A 21,736-nucleotide genomic window follows, 5' to 3' on the forward strand; every position below is an offset into this window, starting at 1 on the left:
GTTCCAGGCAAGACAGGGACAAAGATGGAGAGCCAGTGCCCAGACTGCCCGAGAAACTCTCTGCCCGCCAGCTGGAGATGTCCCAGTTCCTCCTCTCAGCAGCCCGTCTCAGAGCTCACAGCAGACCCCGCCAACATGTTAAGAAGGAATGAGACCAAGCAAAACCAGCCCCTATTTTCTTGAGCTATCCCTTCCGCAGGGGGCCTCTGTCCTATTAGGTTACATGTTCTCTTTCTGTCTCAGCCTCTCCCTGTCTCTGTTTGTCTGTCCCTCTCTCTCCCTCAAATCTCTACCTTAAAATGTAGCCAGACTTCTCCCCTGTACTCCCTAGCTGTGGTCACAACCTGGCCCAAGCCTGCCCCACCCCAATCCTTACAGAAACCAGCCAGTTCTTGCTGGACTGTGGAGCTAAGCCTGCCCTCCTCTGCCCCTTGTCCTTCTCTTAGATTCAGGATGAAAGTCCATCTTCATCTTGACCCTCAAACCTGACCCTGAACTTCCCAGAATCCTCCAGGCTTTCCCCAAATGTTCCCCTCCTCTTTACTTGGCAGGCTCCAGCTCCTCTCAGCTCCCCATCAGGGTCTATGCTGCTACTGCCCCTGGCCACAGGTGTCCAAATCTCTGCCCTCTCACTCCTTTTGCTCAACAGTATCTCTCTCTAAAAGATCTTCCTTGGCCCCTCCTCCCCAATCCCTACCCCAATCCAGCCAGCCCCTGCACCACAATTGCTGTACCAAGCCATGCTTGCCCCCACTGAGCCAGTACCCAGATGGTGGGGAACTCTACCAGCTCACTTACTATTAGGTCCTTGGGGTGCTGAGGCTCACAGACCTCGGGACCCCACACACTCACTGAACAAGCTACAGAATGATAGAGACCTGGGACAAGACTGAGGAAAAAGACAGAGCAGTAGTGAAAGAGAGGGACCAGGTGAAGATTCAGAAAGAGAAGGACGTGCCAATGCCAGGCGGTGCAGACAAGAGGGGGCTGTAGAGAGAGGCAGGGAGCCCAAGAGCCAAAGTCAGACCTGAATGAGGCAGAGGCAGGACGGAGGTGCTGCGCGATGTGGTGGGAGGGGTCACTGGACTTGCGAACTGCAGGCCTTGGTTGGAAAACTCAGATAGAAGGAGAAGGAAGGGTGGTTGTGGCAGAAAAGGACATGGAGGAGGGCCGGGTGAGAGGACTAGCCAAGAGTCCGGTGGACAGGAAAGAGGCTCCTGGGTGCTCTGCCTCTTCTTAACCTACCTGTCACATAGTTGATGGACTGAGGTGAGCTCTGCAGGGCACTAAGGAGAGGGAAGCTTAAGAATTGCGTCGTGTGGCTCTGTGGGATGAGACTCCTCCATCACCTACGTTAACGGGCCTCTTAGAGTTGCTCAGGGCCCAGCCTGGACAACCTGACATGCTGACCTATGAGATCCCATCTCACTTAGTTGCCACAGTCTCTCACGATGACAGACAACCCCAGGGATCTGGGAAGAATTCTTGGAGCTGGTGGGAATGGACCTGAGCTGGGCTTGTGGGTCTGGTCTGGTGGGGGGGGAGGGGAGGGTCAGGCATTCCAGTGGAAGAATGTTGTGCTGATGTCAGGGGCCCAAGGCACCAGGGCCTCACAGATAGGACAGGAGCTCGCCCTCCAGGTAGAAGCCCAGGATAAGGCCGTAGCCCCTTGCCTCCCTGCCACCAGGCTCAGCCTTTAAATACCGCCTAGCCTCTGGCTGGCCACAGCCTTCTTCAGAGAGGACAGCGTCACCCCTATTTGTCAGAAAACTGGAGACCAGAGCAGGTTGGCTTCTGTAAGCATCACAAGTGGGGGCAGGACGAGGGGGCGGTCAGTCGGGTCAGCACTCCTGTCTGCAGCTCCCTCCTCTCTGTTTTGCTTTCTGCCCTCTGTTTCCACTCCCTCTCCTCCTCTTTCATCCCTGCTGAAGGTACAGACTTTGAAACCAGCGTCTCACCCTCCTTCATCTCCCTGTGCTGGGCCCCCTTCCCTGGTGCTCCTCAGATGTGGACGAGCCTGCAGGGAGCTTGAGACAGGTCCAATTTAGCACCGCAAACATTCGCCCAGCTTCCCCTGCATGGCGCAGAGCCAGGCCTGGGGACGTGCCGGGACTCTGCCAAGGGCAGTTCCAGGGCAGGGCATGGGGTGCAGACCTGAGAAGCAAGGCCAGTGCTGGGGTGCGTGCAGCCAGAGAAGGGTCTTCGGGCCTCCTAAGAGTGCCTGTCACCACATGCTAAGACAGCTCTCTCCAACATCAACAGTTACTAAGTGCCGATACAGGCTGTGAAGAAACTAGAGTGAGAGGGCCTGAGGGCCCCGGGGTCACAGGGGTCATTTGCACTGAGTGGTCAGGCTCCCGGGGGGGTGGGGGGAGGGATGGACAGAGAGCAGAATGGCACAGCCAGACTGTGAGATGTGGGGAGGAGGAACAGCAAGTGCCAAGGGTCCTGAGGCAGGCAGACAGGGCACCTGTATGCCCCTAGAGTAGAATGGACTCCTGACAGTGCCTGGCACAGTGTGCTGCATGTGGCTCTAAGGAGGGAAGTGCCCTGTCTGGGGGCAGGGGACCGGGTCACAGAGCCAGGGTGGAGCCAAGGATGCGCCAGCCTGTGCTGTTCTAACTTCAGCACGCTGTCACACACACATACCCCACTCACGGTCGCACAAACCAACATGCACCCCTGCTCACAATTCAGACAGGGCACCTGGCCCTCTGCATGCCCAGGAGGTACGCCAGTGCCCCCCTTCCCTTGCCGCACAGGGAGCCCTTCCCTCCCACTCAGCCACTAGCTCCTAGGGCTAGAAGCCAGCCAGGGCTGCAGCCTGTTGCCCAAGTCTGAACTGTTTCACAGTGTCCCTGTAGGTCCCCACACCGTGGCTTTGGGGACAGCTGCCTATTCTTAGACTCTAGCCTCTGCCATCTCCTTTAAGAGGAACAAAAGGAAACACCGGGGGAAGGAGGGAGGATGGGAAGAATGGAGAGAAATGGGAGGAAGAGGTGGAAGAGAAAGGAGGAGGAAAGGGAGAGAGGAGAGAGAGGCACCGGATCTCAGGGGTGCTAACCTCATCAAGGGGTCAGTGTATTGATGAGGTCATAGCTAAGCGGGTTATTGGAAAACACAGACATACACTTAAAAAAAAAATCCACTCTGCCCATGCACATCCTTCTAGTTTGTCGCCCCCAACAACAAATATGAAATCACCTCCCTTCAATCCTGTCTCCTTCCGCACCCCCTCCTCCACACCCCTCCATCTGCAAAGGGGACAGGGCTCTCTGGGACTCCTTTTAGCTCAGCCATACCCAGGGTCTTGTTCCACCTCCTTTCCATGCAAGTATCTGGTGCTGTCAGGCTGCCAGGCAAAGGAGACCCCAGGCTCCATGCAGTGAGGCTTTCTTTGATTAGTTCAACAAGCCCTAAAGAACCTTGAGTCTGGAGGCCCACCTCTGGGTGCAGACTGTAATTATGCACCCCTAGTCAGGAGACCCAGGGATGCACCTGACCCATGTGACACCTTAACGTAAATAAAGTCAGGTCCTTTGAGAAGATGCTTATAAGGCTGGGAATCATAGTTTGGTGAGTAGAATCTTGTACCTTGTGCGTGACACAGCCTGTAACAGCCACACCCAGCTTATCCTGGTGGCTTCAGTGCCCTCATCGGCGGGGGTGGTGACAGCAGCTCATGGGATGGCTGGCAGGGCCCTGTCCCTTTACAACCCTGAGCAGCGCAGAGAAGGTGTTTGCTTTATGTCCATGTCATAAATGGCAGAGGAGGGGGCTGCTGGAAAGTGTAATCTCGGAAGTGTCAGGGAAAGGGGGTCAGCCTGAGTCTGAACTTCCAGGCCGGCACCGCTAGCTAGCCAGGGTCAAGGAGACAGTACACTCAGCAATCCAGGACAGGAAGAGGCAGTGTCTGGGGTTTGGAGAGCTCAGAATCCTCAACACCATTGTTAAAAGCCAAGTGTGGCCACTGGCGTGGCAAAGCAGCGAACCCAGGATTAGACTTTTGTCAGAACACAGTAAGATAGAGAGTGACGGAGGAGGGCACCCGATGGTCCCAGAAGCACAGGTACATTCACACACTTAAAGATCCACCCTGGGCCTGGAGAGCTGCCTCAGTGGCTAAGAGCCCCGGCTGCTCCTCCAGAAGACCAGGGTTGAATTCCCAGCACCTACATGGCAGCTCACACCCATCCAGCTCCAGTTCCACGCTCACACATGCAGGCAAACACCATTGCACATGAAATAAAATTAAGAAAGAAATCTTCTCTGCCCATAGGACAATTCTCTATAGTTTGCCACTTGCTTTCACCCCACCCCCAACAGGAAATAGGAAATCACCTTCCTTCAGTTCACCCAATCCACACCAGGGTGCAAGGTGGCTCTGAGATAGATGTATAAACAGACTTAAGGCGGTGGGAGGCTGGTTCAGGGTCACACAGGGAAAGCAAGTGACAGGAAATGGAAATGTGGTAGGCTCAGACCTGTGCAGTTGCCACTATCCCCCATGGAAGAGATGGGGAAACTGAGACCCAGAGAGATTTGATCATGCCTGCAGCCCAGGCCTCTCCAAAAGCCACCTCCCAAGGCCCCGGGCCCTGCAAGCGTTGCTTTCCTTGGTCTCAGTTTCCCTCTCTGGGTTTGCTAGGGAAGAGCAGAGGCAACGGCTTCCCTCCCTGCCTGGCTGCTTTATCCTGGCTGCACAATGCGCCTTTGCCTGCATGCCAGGCCTTTGTCTGTGTGTAGCCACGGCACCCCCGCCTGTGTTATCAGTGTGGGAAGTGGCGGCGGGCGCTGGCGGGGCCTCTCTGGGCCTCCGCCGCCTGAGACATGTGTTGGACACGGGCCTTTCAGGCCTGGAGCTGAAGCACAAAGGCCTGGGAAGAAGGTGGAACAAAGGGCTTTTTCACGCAGCAACTGAAAAGCTGCAGATTAGCAAAAGCGCTGTGCAGGCAGGAGGAGTAGGGCCCAGCCTCAGACCCTCCCAGGCCAGGCTCAGCTGCCCTGGGTACGGGGTCTACCTGGCCCCCAGAAGCATTCTAAGCTGCCTCTACCCTCTCTTAGAACCCCAACTCCTGGTCCTAAATAGCTCTCCCCGCTTCAGCCATTTTAACATTCTCTGTTTTCACTGAATAGACAGCCCTCAGCCAGCTCTGCCACCCCAAACACTTCTTCAGTCCTCCTCTCACCATGAAGCCCAATTCTGGGGTCTCCTTCTTAGCAAAGCAGAAAGAGACATCGGTGACTCTGTCCCAGGGATGTGGTCTTCAGCCCTCTCCACAACTGTAGGGTATAAGTTCATAGCCCCACTGACCATCCAAGGGGAACTAAGACTCTGAATGGCCGCCCCTGCCCCTGCCATTCAGCAGGCACCAGCTCCAGGGAGATGCTAAGCCAGGTCGCTTTCCACCCTGCCTTCTGTATCTCTAGGGGGCGGTCCCTCTCTTGGAGTAGGGTAGAGTAGTGAGATCATGGGCACAGGCTCCTGGCACCGGGTCACTTTTGATCAGCCCAACCCTGTCCCTCACTCAGGTACGCCATCGACCGTGACTCGGATTTGGAGCAGATCTTCGACATTGATGCAGACACTGGTGTCATCGTGACTGGCAAGGGGCTGGACCGTGAAACCGCTGGCTGGCACAACATTACTGTGCTGGCTATGGAAGCAGGTGAGTTGGGTTACATGCGTGGAGAGCCAAAAACGAACAGGCAGCGGGCTGGAGAGGTGGCTGAGAGGTTAAGGGCACACTGGCTGTACTTCCAAAGGTCCTGAGTTCAATTCCCAGCGACCACATGGTAGCTCCTAACCATCTATAATGAGATCTGGGTGCCCTCTTCTGGCGTGCAGGTGTACATGCAGGCAGAGTGCTGTATAAATAATAAATAAATAAAATGGTTTTTAAAAAACGAATAGGCAGGGCCAATCATGGCTGGGGCAAAGCAAAGGCTAAACTGTCTGTCAAGGCGTGGGGGTGGAGAGGCTGAGGGTTGAGGGGGGACAAAGATCCCACCTGGAAATAGGCATGGCAAAAGTCAGATCTCCAGGAAGAGCTGATAGGGAGCTCTAAGCTCCGCAGGAAACAGCTAGTATAGAGGTCAGCATTCTCCCCTTGTTCACTGGATATGTATCACAGGACTGTTCTCCAGTCTTGCCCTCACAGGAGACAGCCAGGCCAACCACAAGCTGAGGAAACGTGCACTTAGTAGGTCAGACCATGTGACATGGTACAGAGGAGCAGTAGGCCCAGGGGACTAAAGAAAGTTGGCCATGTTTCTCTGGGGCGAAGGCTTCTCAGGGAAGATCTGTTCACAAAGACCTCGGGACGATCAGGGCACCATGCCCTCATCTGGGGGAGAGCAGTTCGGGCAGGAGGAAGAGACTGTGCAAAGGCCCTGGGGTGGGTGGTAGCTAGCTGCCCAGTATGTTAGAGGGATTGCAGGAGGCCAGAGCAGCTGGAGAGGGCAGAGTGGTCCACCAGTCCACCACCGTTGGGGAGAGGGTGGACTTTACTCATCCTGAGATTGGAATGGGGAGGGCTTTGATTAGAGGGACAGTGTCTGGAATAGACAGGGGGGTTGACAAGAAGTGTAGAGCTTGATCAGAAGCAGCAGTGTTGGGGGAGGGGAGGTGATAGCCCAGGCTGGACCAGAAAGAGTGGGCATGAGAAGAAGATGCCTGTGGCATAAACTGAAGACCCTGAGGTGGAGCCTGCTGATGGGTGGGGTGAGGTGCTGAGGGAGCAGGGTCAGGAGGTTGAGGGGAAAGGAAGGGCCCTGAACAGGAGGAAACTCATGGGGCACCTGAGCAGAGACAGACAGTGCCAGCCTCCTCGGCTTCTGCCTGTTCTCCAGTGGCGCCTGTCACCTCCGCAGGCCTTGTCAGCAAGCTGCTGGGAAGCGTCATGACTGATTCAGGAGATCCGGTTGATCCTGAGTCTCAGCCTCAGGGCATCCCAGCCAGCCGACCCCTATCCCCAAAGCCCTCCTGCCGCTGCCTCCCCTCCTCCTGGGCGCTCACCTTCTCTTCCTCCTCCCCCTTCGGATGCCCCCGCTGGCCCGTGGCAGGGCCGAGGAAGTCCCTAGGCTGAAGTTCCCTTACTCTCTTTCAACTGCGGTTTAAAGGAAAACACAAAGCCGCCTCAGCCCTCAGCTCGGCGTCTGCGAGCCTTTGAATCCACTCCTCCTCCGCTTGGAAGAGAGAACAAAGGTGGCTGGAGAGGAAGTAGCGCTGGACTGGGGGGGGTGGAGGTGGGGGGGTAGTTCCTCCACCTTCTGAGCTTCCCTCGCCTGCTCCAAGGCAGCTGCCACAGAGGCTCTGCGGCAGGCAGAACAGGTGCCTCCGCCCTTAGCCGTGGATTGTCACCCATCTGACATCCTGCCACTAGCAAGTCCCCTCTCAAGTTAAGCACAGTGCTGTCCCTGGCGGGGTCTCCCTCCTACACACGTCTGCCACCTGAGGCTGCATGGCCTCCCTCTCTGCTTTCAGAGACCCGCTACCTGCCGTCTGGCGCCCCGTGGGGATGGGAGGGAGACCCTAAGAGGAGAAGGTAGCCCCCGGTCTGTGCCTGAGGTGCCCTCTGAGCTGCCATTCACAGTGCCTGTCCGCTCAAGCCTTCACCTAATCTCCACCTAATGCTTCCCCGTGTCTTGACTGTGCACTTGGCTTCTACTCCCAGCGGAGGCCAGTCCCTTCACAGTGCTGGGGTCACAGGGTCACCACGTCTAAAGAGTGTTGTTTCCACAGCGGCCCCCGTGTGGGGGTGAGGAAACAGACTCAGATGAAGCCCCTTGTGCAAATCCCCAGCTGGGCCTGGCCTACCCCAGAACTCACAGCTCTCCCTGCTGTGTCCTGGTCACATGTCCTTGACGTGGTGCTGGGGAGATGGCTCAGTGTACAAAGTTCCTCCTGAGTTCAGATCCCCAGTTTCTACATTAAAAAAAAAATGGCATAATCCCAGCACCAGGAGGCAGAGACAGGCAAATTCCTGGAGCCACAGGCCAGCCAACCTAGATGAACTGGCCAACCCTGAGGTTGAGTGGGAGACCCTGTCTCAAAAGTCAAGGGCTGGCAGGGTGGGTCAGTGGGTAAGGCTCTTGCCTTTAAGCATGACAACCCGAGTTCAATCCCTGGGGACACACATGCTGGAAAGTGAGAACCAGCTCCTGCCAATGGTCCTCTGACCACACTGGTATGCCATGGCATATGCATGCCCCTGCACACACACACACACACACATACACACACACACATAATAAGAAATAAGGTGGGAGGCTAGAGAGATGGCTCAGTGGGAAGAGTGCTGGTCATGCAAAAGCGAAGACCAGATTTCATCCCTCCAGCACCCACATAAACGTCCGTCAGGCATGACAGGCAAGACAAGAACTCTCCAGTGAAAGCCGGTCAGCTAGACTAGCCAAACTGGCAACTCTGGGTTCAAGCAGGAGAGCCTGCTTTAGGGAGCCACCCCGCTGGCTGTACCCTCAGGCCCTGTGTCCCGCTGAGGTGTCCTTGGGGCTCCCTCAGAGGCAGAGGGGGTGAGCTAGGGGTCCCACGGCCCCGCCTGCTCCCAGGCGGAACAAACAAGAGGTGACAAGGATCAGAGGGGGAATATTTATACACGCCGCCGCAGCGCGCTCCGTGGGCCCCTCAGAGGCTGTCTCGCCCTCAGCCAGAGCAGCCGCCTGTCACGCTGGATTACCTCAAAGGCTTGGGCCCACTTAGTATGCTGGCTCCTCTCTCCCCGAACCTCTGAGTCATCCATCCTGTCCATGCAGACGCGCCTTCCACTGACATTATCTTTAACGTTTTGTAATCATGAAATATTAATGACCAATATTGAATTTAAAGTACAATTTGTGTCTGGATCCTGCGGTGGAAAGGGCAGTTGTAAAGGGATAGTCTTGGGGGCAGGGGGACCTGGGGAGCCTAGGAAGGGCTAGAGGTGAGGGTTCCTGCAGCAGGTTCCACCAGGGTCATTGGCTCACACCTGGCCAGCAGGGAAGGTGTCTGGGACAACGGCTTGCCTAGGTCAGTTGGAAGTTTCCCACAAGGTCACCGTGGGCCAAGCCACACGGCACGGCACCCCAAGATTCCCTTCATACAGCTGTGCCTGTGTGCCTATTAGATACTGGTTTCTGTCAGTAGGCTGTACCCCCTTTGATGGGAGGGTTCTGGTCTGTGCCCTGTGGTTAGGCACTGGGGTGGGTATAAATGAATACGAAGGCAGGAAGGAATGGGCTTAGGAGAATAGGGCAGGAGATGAGAAAAGGTCCCCTTTGTGTGGTCCTTGGTCGGTGAGCTGGCACCCTGCTCCTCTGCCAGCCTTGTTTTCCCTTCTTCAAGCTGCTGGCTGTAACTCCTTTGCCCCGTTGGAGGGCAGGAGGATCAGAAACTGCAGACTGTGCAGGCCTCCATTTATTCAAAGTCATCAGTCAGCATCACGAATAAAACAAAAATCCTCCACCACCACCCCTCCCCCGTGGGTTTGGAAATCACATTTGTCCAGTTCCAGTAAGGTGCCTGACAGTTCCTTAGCAGGTGTTATTAATAGCCACAGAAGGAATCTGAGGCAGGGGGATGTCGGAGATGGCGGTCCGGTTCACATGAGGAAACCGATGCCAAGGAAGGAGTGACGGACAGTGATTGATTCTCTCTGTCCTGTGCTCCTTGGAGCACTGTGGAGGGATCATGGAGGCTGAAGAAGAACCAGGTGGAGGGGAGGTCGCAGTAGGTGGGGCTCCAAGGCTTTCTCCAGGGAACCCCCCTGTGTCCACCCACCCAGGGGCTGCTTATCCCATACCCCATGGGGATCCTTGGCTGAACAAGTCTGGCAGTTGTCCTCCCTGAGTTTCTGAGGGGCAGAGGAGAGGGAAAGGAGAAGCGAGAGTGCCAAGTGGGGCTTTGGAGAGATCTGAGGAGCAAGAAGGAGCTGTCTCACCACCGAGGGGCAGACGGGTCTCCAAGGCGGGTCTCTGGTAGGGGGAGGCTTTTTTAAGAGCTAGGATTTTTATCTCCCTGTGAGCCAACGCTGGGAGGCTTAGACACCCTCTGAGAGCAGAGGGGGGAGTGTGGCTGAAGCAGGGAGCTGAGGAAGGCAGGCAGATGCCTGTTAGCCTGTGCAGGGAGGGCCTTGAATGGCCCCCGTGGAACCAGCTGCCGGGATAATGGGGAGCTGGCAGGTCTTGGAGCAGAAGCGAACGGTGATGGGATGTGGGGTGTCTGTGGCTTTCTTGGCCCGGATTGGGTGGACAGGAGGGAGCAGAACAGACTGGAGACAGCAAGATAAGTCGTGCTAACTCCATGCGGAGTGTCAAGACAGGGCCAGTGAGCATGGAGGCCAAGGTGAGCCAGGGAGAAGACTCAGGGCAGCTCTGCGTGGTAGCGGCTGCTTAGAGGTGTATCAGCCATGACTGAGCTTCCCTTGGGCTGAGTAATAATCTCCAGAATCCTTAGCACTTAGCAGATACCAGCAGGGCCAGAAACTGTGATGTCTACAGAGTTTCAGTAGGACAGCCCACCTTGCCCTAAGGGAAAGAAAACTTCTATGAGCCCCAAGACCCCGGAGGTATTGTTTTCTACTTCACCTGAAGTCCCACTGCTGTTGGCATAATCAATCCCATCACAGAGGCAGAGCCCAGCTCTGCACACTGGAGCCAAGCAGATGATGAAAGTCCTTGAGAGAGACAGAAAAGGGTGTCCGAGCCTCCTGTTCCCACGCAAGGGGCATGGGGACAGGGCAAGAAGTGCCAGGAGACCACTCCAGGCTGTCCCTACACCCTTTGCCGGATCCTTCCCTGCTCCCCACCCTTCTCCTCCCACGACTGCCTGGACTGTGGGTAATTGGGAAGATCAATCTTTCTGCCCAGCTGGCTGGCTCTAATCAGAGCCTAGGATTGGGCTGCAATCTAATTCCCTGGGGAGGAGGGTGGAGCTGAGCTGGGAGAGGGCAGCCCACGCTACTCTGCTCCCCTCCTGCCACACTAAGTGGGTACAAAGATGACCTTTCCTCTGGGGTTCCCCCACACACACTTCCCACTCTCGAAGCCTCACCTCCTTTCTTCTCTCAGGGTTCCTCTTTCTCTGTGACGCCCAAGGAGAGCCACAGCGTCCACTCCCACTGGCTTTGCCGATGTGGTTTTGGTTTCCCCCGCTCCTTTCATGGGTCCTTGGAGGGGTGCAGCCATATCATCCCCTCAAGGCCCTCCTCAGAGTCTACCCTGAACACAGGGCGTGGATACCACAGGCAGGGAGACCCCCTCACTGCATTCAACTGAAAGCCCCTATGATGCACCAGGCATGCAAGCATTGACCAAAACTTCTGCTTCCGGAGGGGACAAAGAAGGCCAGCAAAAGTAAGACATGGGCTCTGTACAGCGCTTGCTTTGCAAGCACAAACACCAGAGTCCAACCCCCGGAAGCCATATCAAAGCCATGGGCATGTGGGAAATGCTTGTACTCTCAGAGCCGAGGAGGAAGAGACAGGAGAGTCTTTGGGATTCACTCACTAACCAGTGGAGACTAGGCAGCAAGTCGTGGGGAGAGACCCTGTCTCGAAGGAGGTAAATGGTATTCCTGAGGATGACACCTGAGGCTGTTCTCAGGCCTCCATGTAAACATTCACAGGTGCATGCGCGCGCACACACACACACACACACACACACACACACACACACACACTTCTTTGTTTTATTTTTCAAGACAGGGTTTCTCTGTGTAGTCTTGGCTGTCCTGGACTCGCTTTGTAGACCAAGCTGGCCTAGAGCCTACAGAGATCCACCTGCCTCTGCCTTCCAGAGGGCTGGGATTACAGGTGTGCGCCATGGTGCCCAGCTTCACTTTTTTTTTTTTTTAAGATTTATTTATTATACATACTATGTTTGGTCTGTAAGTGGGCACCAGATCTCATTCTAGATTGTTATGAGCCAACCATGTGGTTGCTGGGAATTGAACTCAGGACCTCTGGAAGAGCGGTCATTGCTCTTAACCTCTGAGCCATTTCTCCAGCCCCCAGCTTCGCTTTTTAAAGAAAACAAATCGAGGTACCTGGTAAAAAGCCACGACAGCAAGTTCCACAGGAAACTGTGTGTGAGATGTGGTGAGGGGAAACAGCAATAAGGACCCAGCCATCAGGAAGGAGCCGAAGGGCAGAGAGAGGAAGAACAGAAAGAGTGCCGAGGCCGGGGAGGGGCTGGCCATCTCACCCAAGCCAGGAGATCTTGTGGGAGAAAGTCCAGGGCTAGGGCTGAGGGCTGAGGCAGTCACAGAGAGCTGCCTGGAGAACTCGCGAGGCCCTGAAGGGTTCTGGCAGCTGAGGTGTTGAAAGACTTTGTTAGTTAGAAACTCCCCCTTTAAAACTAGCCTCCCTTGTCTACACGCAGCTCTGTCAGGTGTTCCAGAGGCCCCTCGGGAGGCTGCCTCACCTCTCTGAGCCTGTTTTCTCATCCACAAAGCAGCACTGATTCCCACCTCATTCCACAGTTGACAGGATAAAGTAGGGAGACACAGATCTTGATAGTGGCTTAACACCTGTGTCCTGCCTTTCCTTGTGACACTTTCCTTCTGGTAGCTGGGTCATGCCCCGTGTCCTCTTTCCTTCCCACCAGCCCCATCCATCTCTGCTTCCTGCTCAGTTGGGTCTAGATGCCCTGAGAGTGTTTCTGTCAGAAGCTGGGGTCTTCCTTGGAAGGGCCCTGAAGCCTCCCTGCACTCAGACCCCAGGGCCTTTGCACATGCTGATCCCTCCCGATCCCTCTCCCCAGAGCCATCCTTCCCGCTGCCTCATTCCCCATCATCCCTTCCCAGTAGAAATGTCACTTGCTCCATGGAAAAGGTCCCTGGTACCCACCAGGGCAGGACTCCTTGCTGCACACTCTCAGTTCCTGAGCTTTTCAATTCTTGTCACACAGTCTGGAGTGGTGTCTGTCTCTGCCTCTAGACCAAAGGACCACGTTGTTCTTGTTCACTCCTGTGTCCTTGGTACAAAGGAGATTCCCATTCCACAGTCGTCAGCAAGAAAACCACAAGCCTCCATTCCAAAATGTCCAATCCCACCCCAGCCACTGCGCTTAGGGAACCTTGGGGGAACCAGGAAGGCAAGACAGCAGCCCAGCGGCTGTCTAGCCCCTCACTCCTGCTCTTTTTACGAGCGCGAGCGCAGAGCCTTCCTTCGCAGCCTCTCCCGACCCCTGGGGCTCCACCTGCCACCTCCCCAGATGCAGAGCGAGCCAACTGACGAAGGAAGCACCAGGCCAGAGCACGTTTAATTTTAATTTAGGAATCGGTTAGGGCTGCAGGCCTGCTCAGCTCTGGGCTGTCAATCAGCCTTCCTCAAGGCTGCATCAATTAGTTTAAAAATATTGAATGTAATTTTGCCTGACACAACATATTGCAGCTACTGCAAAATATAATTTATTTTAGAAGAAGAAATAATTAAACTAATTTGCATGTCAGTCAGCTGAACTGAGATGGCAATGGGGGGAGGGCCGGGGGGAGACCTGGCCCCTGGAGGGGGCACCTGCCGCTGGGCACTGGGTGAGGTCTGCTGCGCCTGGAGTCTGAGCAGCTGCCACTGGATGAACAAAGACTGGGCAGCAGGGAGGGCCCGGCATTGTGTCTGGACCACACACTTAGGCTGGGGACAACTCCAGGGATGCTCTGGCCCCATGCACAAAAGAGGTTTTGGCGTCACCTCGTCATGGACTGTGCGGAGACCCATGTGAGGTCACAGGCAGGAGAGGACGCTGTGAAGCAGACAGGGGTCAAGGCTGAACAGGGCTGGCGCTTTGTTTTGTGACAGAACCCTGGAAGGTGCTAGAGGCAGGCCTTGCTGTTATCAGTGATTATGGGGGACACAGACTGACCCGCAGGACTGGAAAGTCCCAATCAGGCCTGCCATTCACCGCAAGGCAGCATTTGCAAGAAGTCTACACGACGAACTTCCCCGGGGCAATGCCAAACTTCAGCACTCGTAGTCTTTAAGGGCTTCCAGGTGACTTTCTAAGGATGAGAAGCATTGCCTGGTGCTGAGGACACGGGCCATTCAGGAGCGATGGCCATTCCTGGGCAGCCCAGAATCCCTGGGACAAACACTACAGCAACCTGGACAAGCCTCTTAAGTGAGTGCCCTCAGCTGGCTGCCTCTAGACCTGAGACCCTTCCTTACTCAGGCAGAAGGACTCAGGGCTCTCTTAGGAAGTGACCTGCAGGCGACATATTAAAAGAGGAGGCCAGCAAGGCCCAGCTGTAACCCACAGCAAGGGCCTCCAGTAGTAGAACTTGAGTAGAAGGTGATGTCTTTCCCCCCAGCCCCATACCCCTTCTACAGAGGCAGGCTGCCAGGCAGGGCGTTCAGGCCCTCGCTATCCCCACCGTCAGCTGGGAGACAGACACCCGCCTGCCTCCCCCCTCTTCCCACCCTCCCAGGAGCACCCCATCTGTCTGTGGAGGTTCTCTGGCAATGTGCTCTTAAAAATAACGGTTCACTTGGCATCCCCAGTCACGACTTTGCCTCCCCCAGTCCCGGAAGAACCCCTCTAATTGCTGAGGTGGCAGATCCGGGTAAACTGAGGAGATAATGTTCCCCTTCGCTAAGGGGAACTCCGGAGAGGGGTCAGAGGTACAAATGAAGGGCACCTCTTACCTTCCCTGGCTCCCCAGGGGTGACCCACCTGCCTCCAGTTCTGACAACTCTCCAGCAGCTGCAGTCAGCAACCCGAGGCCTCTGAGCTCAGAGGAGGCAGCAGGTGGGTCCACTCCCCCCAAAACTCATGGGGTGCCTGGCTGCCTGGGAACTCCCAGACTGCCCCCAAAATAGCTCCCTGCCAACCCAGCTGGGGACTCCTGCCATCCAAGCAGCTGCTTGAAAGCGAGGTGTCGTTTCCTCTCCGGGAGAGTGCGCTCGCAGGGAGTGGCAGGCACAGTAGGTCAGTAGCGAGCTGAGAAGGTGACAGCGCACACAGGGAGGGAGGGGACTGTGTAGAGAGGCCAGGCTGAGGCTGCCGGCTCCCTCTTGGGTGTCTGATTACTCAGTAGATAGCCGTGTGCCACTCTTCTGTGCTGTGCACGAAGCCCTAAGCACTTTAGAGACGGTAACCGTTAGCCCATCTGTTCTGCCAGCAAGCGAGAACACCGAAGCACCGGGAAGTCGCTGGGCTGAGATCACAGAGCTCCTGTGCGGCAGAGTCTTAACCGCCATTTCCCTGTCCACCACTTTCCAGGGACAGAAACCGAAACCAGCATCTTGTCCAAGCCCAAGTTCTGGGTCAGAGTTCAGCCACACCTGAAATCCAGACCTCTCCTCAATCCCTTCAGATTTCGTTCATTGACCCAACTGTGAGGAGCGAGCTTGTCTATGCCGTGTGCTGGAGACCCAGGGCTAAGTGAAGCAGGGCCTTGAGTTGATGGGCATCCAGCTTTGCTGGCCAAATTCACCTCTTCGGACTCATCTGGCCCTTGCAGGGTCAGGTGTGCTGAGAGCAGCAGTTTGGGGGGGTTCGGGCACCAGCTGACCCGTCCTCCAAACATGCCCACGTGTTCTAGTTTCTCCTTGGCAGTGTGGGGACACAAACTGTAGTAGATTCAGGGCAGCTGAATGATGGACACGTGTGCTCTGGGGGCATTAGGTAATCTCTAGGTGACAGGGCTGAAACAGTAACAGAGGTGACAGAGTGTGTGAGGCAGAAGCTTATCTGAAGGTGTCACTGGGTGGAGGTGGCAGTGGCAGTAAGTCGTGCTTGGGACTATGCTGGATATAGTGCTGGTGCAACTGATGGGAGAAATGAGGGTGATGGTCTTAATACTTGGGCTGATGGAGGGACGATGAGGACAGAGCTAATGTGGCGATGATGCTCTACTGTGCCTTACCTACTAGAGCCAGGGAAGGCAGTGTTGCTGGTAGTCATGGTGAGCGCTTAGTAGCAATAACGACACAGTAGTGGCGGCAGCAGGACAAGCAGTAACGGCGCAGATTGGGGTGGTGCTCCTGCCGGTGAGGACATCGGCTGATGGTGCTGGGGATGGTGGATGTGGTGAAGACTATGGTGGAGATGGAGAGGAGAATGGCGAAGGTGGTGATGGTGCTAGTGACGGCGGAGATGGAGTGGCAAGAGCGGAGATGGTCGTGGAGGTGGAAGAGAGGGGTGTGGTGGAGATGGACATGGCGGAGAGGTGGATGGTGGAGAAGATGGTGGTGGAGTTGGATGGGGAGGGTGAAGGGTGTGAAGATGTTCGGGAGGTTGGGGTAGGGATCGTGGGTTGATTACTCAATCCCAGGTGTCCTAGCCCTGGTCCTTGTGCCCATCTGAATAACCCACTGTCTGTCAGTGTGGCCCCACTGCCTAACCTCCTCGACGTAGTAGGTCGGTTGTCTGGTGTCACCCCTGCAGCTCCTGCCCCCTCCCACTCTCCTTCCAGACAATCATGCTCAGCTCTCTCGGGCATCCCTACGGATCCGAATCCTGGACGTGAACGACAATCCCCCGGAGCTGGCTACACCCTATGAGGCAGCTGTGTGTGAAGATGCCAAGCCAGGCCAGGTACCCGGAGGCACTGGGGTCCGGGGCTGCTGTCCTGTCAGAGCTCCTACTCCACCTCACGCTCCTCTCCACCCTGCAGCTCATCCAGACTATCAGTGTGGTGGACAGAGACGAGCCCCAGGGTGGACACCGCTTTTACTTCCGCCTGGTACCGGAAGCACCCAGCAACCCTCATTTCTCCCTTCTGGACATCCAAGGTGAGCTACCAGTGAGCCTCCACTCTGAGGGTGCATGGGGAGGAGGCTGGCTCAGTGCCTTCCTCTGAGGTTCTCTATGAGAACAGTGAGAGCCAGAGCTGGGTCAAAGGTCACAGAGCATGAGCCAGGCCAGGGCTGGCACCCAGCCGCTGGCCAAGCCCTGAGGAAACAGGGCATGAGTTGGCAGAGTGAGGGGATGCATCCCAAGAGCAGAGACTGGCAGTTGGAAAGATCCAGGAAGAACACCTAGAGAAGACATTGGAGAACGGTCCCCGAGCCAAGTGGCAGGGAAGGCAGCATTGGACACACCCCACCCCCACCTGTAGGTCAGATGTGCTCCCAACCCAAGTCCCCTGTGGTATTCTCCCAGACACAATGGAGGGAGGTTTTCCCTATTTCAGAAGGAAAAGGCCCTCCCCGGAGCCCTGTGGGGTCCCTCAGAGTCCATGCCTACTGAGCCAACTGGGTTCAGTTCACGTTTACGCTTGGGAGTTTCCTACCCACACCTATAGGGTACACACACACACCCCTACCTCTATAGACTATAGGGGTTCATTGACTCAGTTGTCCCCTGCAGAAGCAAACAGCTCACCCTGTCTGAGCTGAGTCCTTCATAATACCCCAGTCTGTCCCCAGAGATCCTCACGGAATCGGCATTGGAATCTTTAAAAAGACAAAGCTGAGGGAGTGAGGACCCCAGGAGACAGCGCAGGCTCAGCGAGGGGCTCTCCATGACTTCCCAGCAGCTACCTGTCCCTCTTTAAGCCTTAGTTTCATTGTCTGAAAATGTGGCTAACACCTGCCACCTCAAGTGGCCAGGTACCCCAGAGGGAGGAGGGCTCCTGGGGTAGACTGCAGACTTCAAACTCTCACTTTCTATAGTCCATCTCGTAAGCTCCGATGAGACACAGTCCCTATGTGGCCAGCTCTGCTCGGGGGCCCTGGAAAGTCAATGACAGACGGGAGAGAATCTCCGTCCTTGTGGAGTTCATATTCTATTGAAGCAAGACAGAAATTAAACAAATCAATAATATGTCAGGCATAACGAGTGGCCGGGGAGGAGGAATAACACAGCCTTGTTCCTCGGGAGTCTGGGCCTTGTTCTGCTTGTCCATAGGGTGCCAAGAGAAATGCTCGCACCTTGTAGGTGCTCAGTAAAATGGGTGGCCTGGAGCTGAAGCCAAAAGGTAGTCTGGGAGGGCCCCTCTGAAGGGATCCATGATGAGCAGGCAATGAAATGGCCAGAGAGATGGTAAAGAGTCTGCTGCGCAAGAGTGAGGACCTGAGTTCAAATCCCTAGCACCCGTGTAAGCTGGGCACAGTAGCATGTATCTAAACCCTGTCACTGGGAGGCAAGGACAAGGAGGACCGTAATCAGTGAGTTCCTGTCAGCAAGACCATGTCTCAACAATTAAGGTGGAACACGACAGAGGAAGACGCCTGCCATAGACCTCTGGCCTCTCACACATAGGGAAGGACACCACACAATACATGCTCTCACAAATCTACATCACACACACACACACACATACACACACACACACACAAATAACTAGAAACTGAAAGCCACCAGGCAGTGAGCCACCCGATAACCAGAGTAGAAACTGTCTGGTGGCAGAAACAGCAAGTTTCAAACATAGGGAAAACAGCATAGAAAGTGAGAAGTCAAGAGGCAGGGGGTGGGACATGGGAGGGCCAGAACATGCTGGTTCCTGCTGGTCCTGGAACAGGCCTGGGGTCACTCCCAAGAGTTTTAGACCCTACCCCTACACAGAGAAGCCTTAAGGCCTCTGAAGCGAAACCGTCTGTATTCCCAGGAGCCATATTAAGAACCTTTACCAGCCAACGCCTCTACTCTGACAACTGCTCCCAAAGGACAGTGACAGCAGCTAGGGCTCTTGGAACCCTGGAGTCCCTGCTGCTCTGGGCATCAGCCCCTCCAGTGAGGGCAGGGGCATGGCTGCGAGAGAGAGGCTAAGGCTATGGGAAGAAGCAGGGCTCAAAGCCACAGCTATTTAAATCTTTTTGGAAGTAATTCAACAACCAGTGCAACTCGGCAACCACATATCTCTCCCTCGGTATCCTGAGCTGGTGCCCTGGGACACTGTCAGCCCTGCTTCCGCCTTTCCAAGTTCAAGGGTCTTCCCAACCCCAGCGCCCAAGCGCTCCACACCTCCGACCTGCTTGTCCTAGTTTGGGAGCCTCCTGAGATCCTTTGAGGGGTAGTCCTCTAGTATCAGCTTTGGGGACAGGGCAACCTTAGCTTGTTGAGGTCAGAGAAGCCAGGAAAGGTCTCCCCCAGTCCTTCAGCCCCTTCTGTCAACGTGCCAACCCCCCACCACACCTCCTCACTGTATAAATATCTTAGGTGGCAAGCGGCTACCCCAACCCATCTGCTTCTTTGTACAAATGTGTAGCCAGTTTGGAAATGTGATTTATAAATATTGCCTTTGCAGCCAGGGATTGACGCTGATGGATGTCTGGCCAGATGGATGGATGCTGTTCCTGGGCTCGGGTCCCACGTAGAAGGGCGGGGCGGGCCTGCGGTGGTCAGTGGCATCCCAGAGGACAGCAGCTCAATGGGGTCAGGGTGGTACCCCAGGGGTCCCCTTCCACTGGGCAGAGTATGGCAGGGATCTGAGTGCTCAGACATCTGGCTGCATAGTAGGAGACGACAACCCAGAGACAGCATTTCTCTCTGTCTTGCTTGGCAATTGGAGGCTGGGCCGGGGCCAGCCACTCATTCCTCAAATCTGTCTACTCTCTGCTGCCACGGCTGCTATTGTCTCACACAAAACACACCAACACTTTCGACCTGTTGTACATGTCAGTGCCCGTACCTTCCATTCTAAGTGTCCTTGGCTACGGGGCAGATTCAAGCTAGGACAGAAACCACTTCTATCTTATTCACAGCCATGTCTCCGGGGGCCAGAATAATCCTGATGTACAGAGAACGCTCAGTTCAGATTTTCTGTGGAATGAATGGATGATGTATCCCTGGGTCACTTCTTGGTTTAAAGCCCACAAATCAGTGGCCTCCTGTTGCTTTTCAGAAAGTAGCTCAAGTTCCTTACGAAAACTGGCCTGCTAAAACTTCCCAGGGTGGGCCCTTGCCTCCCTCGAGCCACAGGCTGTACTCCAGCGTCACCGCCAGCAGGAGGGACCATCTCATTTCCTGGACTTGCCCACCCAGGAACTTTCACTCAGGGGCGTCTTTCATCTCTCCCAGGAAACTCTCCCTAACCTCCCGAGCGGGGTCGAGGAGGGTCAGGTTCTTCCCGAGCTGGCCCTCCTCAGCAATCCCACGGTTTGTAATCCTCCACAGAGCTGTGGGCTCCCTCAATTAGTGTTTGTCTCTCACATTAGAATCTGAGCTCTGATCCAGGCAACAGCTGATTTAGCTCTCCATTGTTTCCCCTCAGCAGCCAGCAGGCAGCCTAGCTGGCAGCAGTTAATGAAGAGCTGTCGGGATAGAAGAAAGGGAGAGAAAGAGAGGGAGGGAGCGAAGGCAATGGGTTGGTAGATGGAGAGTGAGGGAAGACGGATGAATGAGTGGAGGTTGGAGGTGGTAAAGGGAGGACGCACGGAGAGGTGAAGGATAAATGGGGAGATGGAGGATGCATTAATGGGAGGACAGGTAGATGATGAAGAGTGGACAGACAGATGGGATACAGAGGATGAGTGCATAAATGAATGGCGGGTGAGTGACTGGAGGGTGGCTAGGTGACGGGTGGAGGGTGAAGCAATGGATGAATGCTGGAAGGTGGACGAATGTGTGAAGGCTAAAAAGTTGATAGGTAGATAAACCTACGGATGGATGACAGAGGATTGTGTATGTGTGGATGGATGATGGGAAGAGGATGGATGGGTGGGTGGATGGGTGGATGGAGGCTAGAGAATGGATGGATAGTCAGATCTGCGGATGGATGACGGAAGGTAGATGGATGGAGGATGGGTGAATGATGAAAGGTCAAGGTATATACATGAAAGCTAGAGAATGGATGGGTAGCTAGATCTATAGATGGATGGTGGAAGGTGGATGAATTGATGGATGGGTCGATGGATGGGTGATGGATGAACGGACGAGTGGATGAATATATACATGAAGGATGGATGGGTGGACACATGGGCAGATAGGTGAATGGATGATGAAGAAGCACGCCACTACTTTTTTTAAAAACTGTGTGTGTGTGTGTGTGTGTGTGTGTGTGTGTGTGTGTGTGTGTAAGTGCTGGTGGAGGCCAATGGCATGAGCTCTCCCTGGAGCTGGAGTTACAGGCAGTTGTGAACTACCCAGTATGTGTCCTCTACAAGAGTATTTATCATATGTACTCTTTACAGCCGAGCCGTGGCCACTTCTTTAAAAGTTTTAAAAATGACATTTATTTATTTTGCGTCAGAGTGGGCACGCCACACGGCATTTGGAGGTCACAGAATAACGTGTATGCATTGGTTCTCTCCTTCCTCCACGAGGGTCCTGGGGGTAGAGCTCAGGTCTCCAGGCTCAGTGTGAGCTCCTTTATCTGCTGAGCCGCCACGCCAGACACACAAGTCACTGCTTGCTGGGCCTCGGTTTCCACATACACGGAGGCCTTCCCCGGCCATGTGAGGAGAACTGAATGTGGCCATCTGTTTCAGAGGCCCACAGGTTGACTATGAGAAGGATCCACTCGGTACTGATGCAGCCCCCTCTTTCCTTCATTCTCCTTTCTTCCCCAGCGGGAGGGCAGGAGGCAGTGTTTTCTTAGCCTGGGCTGCCTCAACCTTTAACCCGAAGTACTGACCCATGGCTGACCCATGCCACTTAGCCCGAGAGCTGTGGTCCCTTCAAACTTTGTTCCTTGAGGCTGGCATAGGGCCAGGCAGGCTCCAGCTGGCCAGTGGTGGAGAGGCGGACACGCTTGCTTCATACAAGGTGACAAGTGGCCCAACGGAGCCGTGCACGGACCCCGGGCATCCAAGCAGGGTGCTGAGATCATAAATCCCTCCTACCCAGCAAAGCGGAG

General features: G+C 55.2%; 1 protein-coding gene across 4 annotated transcripts in view; it reads left to right on the plus strand.

Annotated features, from left to right (window-relative positions):
• Positions 1-21,736, plus strand: part of Cdh22 (cadherin 22) — a 117,542-nt gene that overhangs the window by 89,440 nt on the left and 6,366 nt on the right. For all 4 annotated transcript variants that reach the window (XM_060382841.1, XM_021638306.2, XM_060382842.1 and 1 more), the window contains 3 exons: positions 5,533-5,669; positions 16,412-16,533; positions 16,613-16,730. In XM_060382841.1, the coding sequence (XP_060238824.1) occupies positions 5,533-5,669; positions 16,412-16,533; positions 16,613-16,730 (377 nt within the window). The remainder of the gene's footprint in view (positions 1-5,532; positions 5,670-16,411; positions 16,534-16,612; positions 16,731-21,736) is intronic.

The sequence above is a fragment of the Meriones unguiculatus genome, chromosome 4 (assembly GCF_030254825.1).
Source record: "Meriones unguiculatus strain TT.TT164.6M chromosome 4, Bangor_MerUng_6.1, whole genome shotgun sequence".
Taxonomy (NCBI): Eukaryota; Metazoa; Chordata; class Mammalia; order Rodentia; family Muridae; genus Meriones; species Meriones unguiculatus.